The sequence below is a fragment of the Corylus avellana genome, chromosome ca8 (genome assembly GCF_901000735.1).
Source record: "Corylus avellana chromosome ca8, CavTom2PMs-1.0".
NCBI classification, from domain to species: Eukaryota; Viridiplantae; Streptophyta; class Magnoliopsida; order Fagales; family Betulaceae; genus Corylus; species Corylus avellana.
Window position 1 is genome coordinate 3,823,267 of NC_081548.1, and position 9,349 is coordinate 3,832,615.

At 34.8% G+C, this 9,349-nt stretch overlaps 1 protein-coding gene across 2 annotated transcripts; it reads right to left on the reverse strand.

Annotated features, from left to right (window-relative positions):
* Nucleotides 1–5,725: 5,725 nt before the first annotated feature.
* On the reverse strand, nucleotides 5,726–8,920 carry LOC132190705 (uncharacterized). 2 transcript variants are annotated; one of them, XM_059605748.1, is made up of 5 exons: nucleotides 8,478–8,920; nucleotides 7,245–7,501; nucleotides 6,405–6,492; nucleotides 6,054–6,120; nucleotides 5,726–5,957 (listed from the first exon to the last, which is right to left on the reverse strand). In XM_059605748.1, exons 1-5 carry the CDS (start codon nucleotides 8,531–8,533, stop codon nucleotides 5,904–5,906), a joined length of 522 nt encoding a protein of 173 aa, XP_059461731.1. In that variant the 5' UTR covers nucleotides 8,534–8,920; the 3' UTR covers nucleotides 5,726–5,903. The 2 variants fall into 2 exon arrangements, with proteins under 2 accessions (XP_059461731.1, XP_059461732.1); XM_059605749.1 differs by having other exon boundaries at nucleotides 7,245–7,506; nucleotides 8,478–8,919.
* Nucleotides 8,921–9,349: the final 429 nt, after the last annotated feature.

A 9,349-nucleotide genomic window follows, 5' to 3' on the forward strand; every position in this document is an offset into this window, starting at 1 on the left:
ACTTTAACTTATTTTAATAGAAAATTTTGTCAAAATGACACGTGAATTTTATCCCCAGTGGAAATGTACGGATTCATAAGGAAACTTTTGGACACTTTTGACCCTAAAACTAAGGTTTCCCTAGCTAGGTACATTGTCTGTTCTTGCCCTACATGCACTTTGACTGGATTGGAATATGCTCTCTTCCAATAATTTATTTATTTATTTACTATTATTATTATTATTATTATTTTAAATCATTCACCCAAACTAATTATGATTAATTATCTTTAACCCCATCAACTATTACTCCTCATTTACATGTTATTCCTAAGTACTACATGCATCTCACCACACTCGAATCCTTTCAACTATCACTTATCGGCAAAACCTCAATCTATTAGTGAGAATCGTTAAAAGGGATAAAATAGATGGTGTGCCATGTACATGCATTCTTTAGACGTGAAATGATGAAAATACTTTGAGTTTAGAAACTAAATTTATTGAAATACCTTTAAAGTTTTTTTTTTTTTTAAAAAAAAATTTAAATATCAAATTAAAAAAAAAAAAAATAGAGTTGGGAGAATAGGTGGCTCGACCACCCTCAAATATGGTTGGAAGGGAAACTACTCCCAATGGCCATGGGTAGCTTTGACCACCCCTAATTGACAAAAAGAAGAAAAAAGAAAAAGGAGAGGGTGTGGCCGTAAGTTTGATTTAGTCATCCTCGTATATGGTCAGAAGGGTTGGCCGAACCATCCCCAATTGGTTAGAGAGTGGTTTGGCCACCGTCATTTGGCCAAAGGAGGTGGCCACTCCTTCTTCTAGATTAGTCATAATTTAATTGGTGTTAATGTGGCATTTGACAGTTTTTGTCAAAAAATTAAACAAAAGTCGATTGCAACGACCTATTTATTATTTTTGTATACAATAATTAACTTTCAACAAATTGTTATACTACAAAGAGCTTATTACAAATCACATAAACTGATTTTAATTTTTTCTTTTTTTAGTATTTAGTAAAAACTAAAAATAAATGATAAAGAATGAGTTGGAAGTCACGGGCTATACACCACGTTTTTTAAAAGCAGAACAGTAGACAACTTCTGAGGCAAAGGGCGGCTACTTCTGTTGGGGTATAGACAAGTTGATGGGCTGTTTACGTGGAGGAACAATTAATAAGAAAAATCAACCAATTCTCAATTCTGTATACAGATATTACTGATTGCATTTTATTAATTTCTACAAACATGACCTCATACATACACCTTTCTTTGACAGCTTGAACAGAAGGATAGTGAAATATATATATATATATATATATATATATATATATATATATGCAATTAACATTTAGATTAATTTGGAATGTCGTGTCGATATTGTTAAATAATTGTAGAATAAAAATATAGTATGTAAATTCTAGCCTTACTCATTAGTTTTATTTTTTTTAGGAAAAAATTTACTTTACCCCACTGAAGTTTCAGGTATTTTTCAATTTGAACCACAAAGTTTAAAAATTGGCAATGTACTTCCCGAATGTTTAAAAAATTTTCAATTCAAACCTTCCATTACTAATTTCCGTTAAATTGGACGAAAATCTATGAAATTACAGAATTACCCTCAAGTTTTTTTTTTTTTTTTTTTTTTTTTTTTTTTTTTTTTTCCGTTCAATTTAACGAAAATTAATAACGGGAGACAACACAACACTTACAAGTGACCACAACCATCTCCATTTCACTCGTAAGTCTCTTTCATTCACATTGACTCGGTTCACCCTCACTTGTAAGTCTTTTTATATTTTCAAGAATGTCCCGTGTCAAGAGTTGTTCTAGAGGGTTACAGAACACAACTCCAAATCAGACGCGTTTAGAGACTCGTCACAAAAAGCTAATTATGACTCTAATACTACTTATTGGAAAGATAAACAGTTTGAGAATTTTTACCAATAATACATTATTATACATATTTGAACACTACTTTAGTCCAAAAATTAAAGCTAATGAACTTTGATCCACTTATAAATATTAACTATTACCTATAAAAATAAAATTCTTAAAATACATGGAAAATTAAATGCCCTAAAAAGTTTATCCTTATCGTTTTTGGGATGAACTATTTGGGCATTTTGAGTGGTGGAGTAGAGTTTAGAGATCAATAATGGGGGTGGGCCTATCTAATCCTGTAAAGTGTGAAAGGTGTGGCCCACGGGCATTATGTATGTCGGAGGAAAGGGAAAATAATTATTGTCAAATTTAATGCTGTGGACTTGTCTTTTATTTGGAGTCGTTAGGAAACAGGAAAGAAGTTGAAATTAACGCAGGGGGGGTTCACACTTCACACTAAGAATTATATATAAAAAAAGAACTTCTTGCATTTGTATTTTGAAACATGATTCATGGGCTTCATTTTCCTAATCAAACGTGAAACGCGTTGCTTTGGTCATATTGACTTTTAGGTCCATTTTGATGGCTACTTATATTTTCACCGTTCTTCTTGGTTGTTTCTCCACGTCTATCTTTCTTCTTTTTTTTTTCCCTTTTCTTTTATCTCGACATGTTTCACATTTTTCAAGTGTTAGGTAATATGTTGGAAAAACGTTAACCACATCTGTAATTAGGAGTGAAAAGGTGGTTGCGGTTAGTGGTTAGTGGCTAAAACCAATAACCGCAATCGCCTAGGTAGTTAGTAAAATTTACTAACCACTTCCACTAACCGCTAAGCGGTTAACTGCATTTGGCATCCGCTAACTGCTTTTCTGGAGCTTTTTTGGGTCGGTTTAGAGAATTGGGCGACTCGACGATGGAGACCCTGCGATGGAGGCTTGGTGATGGAGACTTGGCAACAGAGACTCGGCAATGCTTGCACTCCATAGTATAGGTCCGTGGTGTCAAAACACTCTAGCCCCACTACACAACCATCGTATCGATCGGCTTCGTACCACACGATCCAAGCGATCCCTCGGCGTGCAGCGGCGATGGAGAATCGGAGAGAGACAAGAGGAGAGTCTAAGAGTTGGAGACTTGGTTGGCCATTTGGGTTGAGTGGGAGGCTTAGGGTATATATATATAAAGCGGTTAGTGGTTATAGCGGTTAGTGGGCGGTTAATAACTGCCCACCTTTTCAGCCTTAATATCAAGCTAAAATAATTAGTCAAATTACAATTCCGTTAAATCATCACCAACGTCTGAATCTTTGCAATTTTTTATAATAAAAAATATGGGTATTTTGAAAATTTTGACAAGATTTAACTGAAAATCCTAACAAATGGGGAATATTACAAAAAATTGAAAATTTGATACCATAAATTGAGAGTTTTTGAACATTGTGGAGTAATGTGGAAGTTCAAGGAGATTTTGTGAAGTTTCCTCTTAAAAAATTTTAAATGACATGCTATCAAATATAATACTAGATGCAATAAAACAAAATCTAAACGGTAAGATAGACTTGGAATTGAGAGGATCCCAGGTAGGGATTAGAGTTGAAGTGTAGAGAAAACAGAAATAGAAAGTAAGGGCTTGTTTGGCAAAACTTGTCTCTCTTTTTGTTTTGAAAAAAGTATTTTTTAGATCAAAAATAGAAATTCATTTTTTATTTTTTGTTTTTGCTTAAAAAGCAACAGAAAGTATAATCCCTTGCCCTCACAAGTTCCATGTAAGTTGATGACAGAGTAAGAAAAATGACCAAAGTTTTGTTATATATATATATATATATATATATATGATAATAATATAACAGTCTAATCTGACCAAGGGTACAAGTTGAAACAAAATAATAGTTCTTAATTCTTATCGACGAGTTGTAGTGGGTCAAAATTTAAAAGTATGAATGCAAATAGGTGGTAATTTAGGAGGGAAAAAAAAAAGTAATTTACCCTTTTTTTTAAGCAAGATAATATCATTACAATAGACATAAACAATACATTGAATACAAAAAGATTAAATAAATAGCCGGTAAAAACAAGACAGGACCTACACAAGGGACCAAACTAACCAATACGAAAAAAAAAACTTTGCCCCTTGAATTACTTCTACATTTTCATTTGCACCACTAAACTTTAAAAGTGCAATACATGTGACCATATTTTTTCATAAAATGCCCTCATTTTTACTTAAAAGTTTTTTTAAATTTTTTTTTTTTAAAAAAAACTAAATAAAATAATAAACATAACTAAACAAAACTAAAATACAAAATAAACATAAATTAAATTAAATAAAATAAAAATTAATTAAAAATAAAACTAACATAAACAAAACTATAATAATAATAATAATAATAATAATAATAAAAAGATTGTGGAATTGTTCGGCCACCCCAAAATAAAAAATGGGTGTGGTTTATCTACTTTTATAGACTATAAGAGTGGTTCAGTTACATCCTCAAATCTAAAAGAAGTGGTCGAACCATAATAAAAAAGGGTGGTCCAACCTCAAAACTAAAAAGAAAAAAAAAAAAAAATGTTGCGATTGATCCCTAAACGGAGCCCCTTTCACTTAGCTTCATCCGTAGGGCTTTTTGGTAAGTCGGATGGAAAATGACGATAATACCCCTGCTTTAAATTAAAAAAAAAAAAAAAAAAAAAAAAACGGCCAGAGACCCACAGGCCACAAGTTCACAACCGGTCGTGGGTTTGCATGGGAGGATTAGGAGCCGTGATTTAGAGCACGCCAGGCAGCAAATTTTTTTTTTTAATATTTTAATAAAAAAAAAAAAATTTTGCCTGCTATTTATCTTCACCCGGAGGATTAGATCCGAGGATGCCTCATTGGGAGTCTCCTTCAAAGATTTTTTTTTTTTTTTTTTTTTTTTTTCTTTTCAATTTTACGGCGCATTGATATTTTAACATATCTCACAATCATTTTAGTATTTCACACATTTACCGGCGGTGTAATGGACATTTCACGTGTTTGTTGTCCAAGGTAGCAAAAAATTCTAATGACAGCAGGGCTAAGCGAGAAGGACTAGTCGTTTAAGGGGTCAATTGCAATTTTTTTTTTTTTAATTTTTTTTTTGGACATTGCAATTGGGCTTAAAGTTAAGGGGAAGGTAATTGCAGTTTTCCCAAAAAATTAAAATTAAGAAATGGCCCAAGCTCGATCCCAAAGCTTCTTGGCTCAAAGGTCAAGAAATAGGCTACCATGGATGATGGTTTTTGCCTTGCAACCAAACAATGACTCTGAAAGGTTGCAGGAGATGGGCTCGCAATGGCTGTTACCATAAACACAAGGCTTTGACAAGGAGACGTGTGCTCGTACTGATTGGTTGAGAAGCCATGGAAGAAGCCTCTTTGGCAAAGCTCTAAAAAGGAGGATTCCAACAACACTAAGGATTGATTTGGTATACAGAATGAAAATAGAAGAATGCAGAATAGAATAAACTTGAAATAGCCATTCTCATGGCCCATAAGAGAATTACTATTCCTTAAATTGATAAATAACTATTCCTCTCAAAATTGAGTCAATTTAAGAAATAATCATTCCTTCATTGAACCATGATGATACGGATAGAATCCTTATCATATACTCTATCGCCAACATTATTCTATTTCACCTTATTTCATTCATAATAAAAGCTATTCCGTTTTCCTCATAGAATAGCCATTCTGCATATCAAACTTATGACGTAACCCAAGGGCTTTTCAAAATCTAGCATTTATAAGCAAAAGCAGGAAACCCCCATGCATTCTGTAGCTCGTTACTCACTCAGCAATGGAGGTGGCATTTTGTATGTAAAGCCAACGAGAAGATAGATACTCTACTGTAATGCATTTCGTGTTGGCTCCTTCATAAAGAATCTAAGCAGGGGAGATGAACAAGAATATAAAATGTACAGTAGCACCTGTATATAATTAGCACAAATGGGGACTTCAAAAAACCAAAAGAAAAACAATATAAAGGACAGGAAAATTTTGGAGTTTTGGGTGCTCAATCATACAAACCCTCCTGCTCCCAGATATCTACAAGGAAATCTATCATTTCCTGCCATTTTAAATCCAGTAAACAGTCAGAATAGTGTGTGCTATCACATGCGACTGATAACAAATGAGGAAACAATCTAGTCCATAAAAAACTTACAGGCAGGGGGACGGGCTGCGGAAAAGGCTTGTTGGTCGCGAGTAGACTCTCATAAGTTGCATTCCAACTGCAGAAACATGATGGTTAATCATAAGAGGTTAAACAGCAGAATGCTTGACCAAGGCTTGCTCAGTTGCAGGATTGTAACTATTTGCAGGTTGAGTGTTCCCATAAAGGATTCAAGACCTCCAAAAAAGTGCGCATTTATGAGCAAGAGCAAGACTTGTACTAATTTAAATAACTTTGCAATAAAGAAAATTTGTTTGTGATTACTCATATATACTTGCATGACAACAGATGGAACAGAATAGTTTGAATACTTCAGTATCAAAATCAATAGAAGTTATTCACCTTATTCTGGGTTCTCGACCTTGTCGATGGCTCTGCAACCTTTTGTTTCCAAGCCACTGCTGCCTTGTCTGGTTCCACAGAAGCAGACCTGCATCCAGCAAAGCTTCCATTATAAATAGAGTTGGCTTGACAGACATTTTTGCAAATGCAAAGAGAGGATTAATGGTGAAAAAAGGTTTTTTTTTTTTTTTTTTTAAGAGAAAAAGCTTGAACAAGATGGCACAGAAATTAAGCCTCTATATTACATCAAGGAGCACCTCAAAACCCATTCATTGTGTCCATGGTATAGGTGCAGAGGAGTGCACTCGTGCAGATCATTAGATTGGCTAAACCAACATCAGAGGAGATACAGAAATTGCTTAGAACAACACAACCAATAATTCAAAGTTAAAATAAATAAACAAAGAAAAGTAAATAAACAGCTATAGGAGCTCCAAGCTTGCCAAAACATTTATCATGGTCCTTTTATTGGGAGAACAAGAACAGATAGCAGTAATAATACATGAACTGCACACGATCTGGCACAGAAGCTACTTCAAGGCAATTGAACTTCGGTTGTGCCCAAGGTCCTTTTAAATTAGAAAACATGGGTGCAAATATTGAGACAGCTGAACTACACAGCTAAGAATTGGCTCAAAGAGCTCCAACAATCACTAGTTTTAGCAAGATTGTTAGAACCCACTAGCCCCGAGCTGGGGGATCGGACATAAGGCTAATCAAACAAGCTATGATAGATTCCAACCGGTAACTTCAAGAGCATAAGCAATGTAGAGTGAAATGAATTAACACAACAATCAGCGACCGTGAATAGAAGAACAAGTTAACAAAATATGAACTTGCCGTGATTTATAAATTCGGAAGGGTTGCTCACGCTGCCAGTACAACCCTGGGGATCAAGGACTGGGTTTGATGCGCTGATGGATGAGATGCTTCTCCGGGACTGAACTGCACTGTTGTCCATTTCACAAGTGCTGGTGCTCCAGAAATCCTCTGATACACTAGGTTTCTTCACAGATTGACCTTGAATTTTCAGCCCCTTCGATGGTTCATCCACCGCGATAATTAGTTCATGATTAGTATAGCATCCAAGGCAGCCTCTGCTCTGTTACAAATCAGGGTTTAACCACAAAAATGATTAGTGCCAAATATAGCGTTCGAAATAAAAAATAAGGATTGTTAAATGCAATTATTTCCTGAACTAAAATATAAACACACTACACGAGCTCCACGCCTCCTTGCCTGCCTCTCTCCCCTTGAACCACCCGAAGACATTTCACTAACAAATGTATTTCATTTCTACACAAAACACAAATAAAAGGAAAAAAAAGAAAAAGAAAAAGAAAAATCTCTTTCTTACACTGAAAAGCTTCTTCCATTTAACCTTGACCCTTTCCATCGTCAAAAGCGCAAATGCGCGGAAACACGCTCCAGAAAACAAACAAAACGAACAGCAGGGTTTCTTCCCAAAGCATCTCTCTGACTGAGCTAACAAACAACACCTAGAATACATAGCTCCTATATAATCCCCTATAGAAAAGCCAAATCTATGTATATAGTCTAACCAAGTTCCCAAGACTCCAAGAAAAGTATGGCAAACCAAAAACAGAAAAGGAAATTGAAAAAGCCACCAACATGTCTCCCTTTCTACTCACTCTCAAAGCTCGCTTGCTAAACAAGCAAACACCAGTCCATAAGATTCCAGAGGGTACAAAGAAACCATAAACTACAAGAAAACCTGACACCCTTAAATCAAAAAAGGAAAAAGAAAAGAATCTCAAATCTTGTATTTCTCGTAATCTCAGTATTCCAAAAATTGCAAATTTAACTCAACTGACCCAAACAGAAACTCTCTCAGGCCTCAGCTGAACAGACAAGTCTTATATTCTTTTACGCCAAAATAACGCTTCTAAAAAATGTTTACTGCGTTTCTATTTCCATTTTCCCCTTTTCATATATTTTCTCAGCAAGCAAACGGCCAAAATTAGAAGTTTCAGAGTTCATTTTTTTTCTCCTTTCCTCAGTTTTCTCAGCAACCAAACAGAGCCTAGGGTAATAAAAGAAGAGAAAACTCACCCCATGCATGCGAGAAGATGAGAGAGCCAAGGCGGAACGTATCTACAGTGCTGCATTTATACACGTCCAAGCTGAGATCTCTCAAGCAAAGCCCCAACCCCGGGAAGGATTAGCGTCACGGTTCTGCATATTCAATCACGAAGTCGAACACCCACTCGGAATTAAATACAGATCAGCCTTGTTTGGTTCCCGAGAAAAAAATCCCAGAACTTTCCATCAAAAATTTCCTCATAAAAAAATAAAAGAAATTCTGTGGGCTTGCTCAGACCTCAGACATGGCATGGCTAGCTGGATTGCCCTCTGTTTTGCTTATTTTAATTATTTCTTTGCCTTTTTTTTTTCTTCTTTCTACTGCTCTGCTTTGTGATGCACACCAATGAGTGCAAAAGAAGAGAAGGTTTGGACCGTTTGGTGAAAGGGAAAAGAGTCACGATTTGTTTGGATTAGAACAAAAATAAAGAACAATTAAGAAAAAGATTATTCTTTTTTTTTCTTGCTTCTTTTATACGCTACAACGAGTGCTGTAATTTGCTGTGTTTTGAGGGTTTGTTTGGGTTCACAATGGATGATGGCGAAATCGTTAATAGTAAAATTATTTTGGAAAACATCACCTCCTATCACGTGTCCCACTACTAATAAAATAATAATAATTTTTTAATGATATTAATAATCATCATTATTTTATTATTTTATTAGTAGTGGAACACGTGGCAGAATAATGGCTCTTAGATGAAAATGAATAACCTAAATCTGAAATTTCAGAAACTAAAATTTTCCTAAGAATTCCAGGGGATCCAAATCCACATTTTGAAGGATATAACACATTTACCATCATTAAAACTTTTAGACAACACAACCCTTTAAAATATACT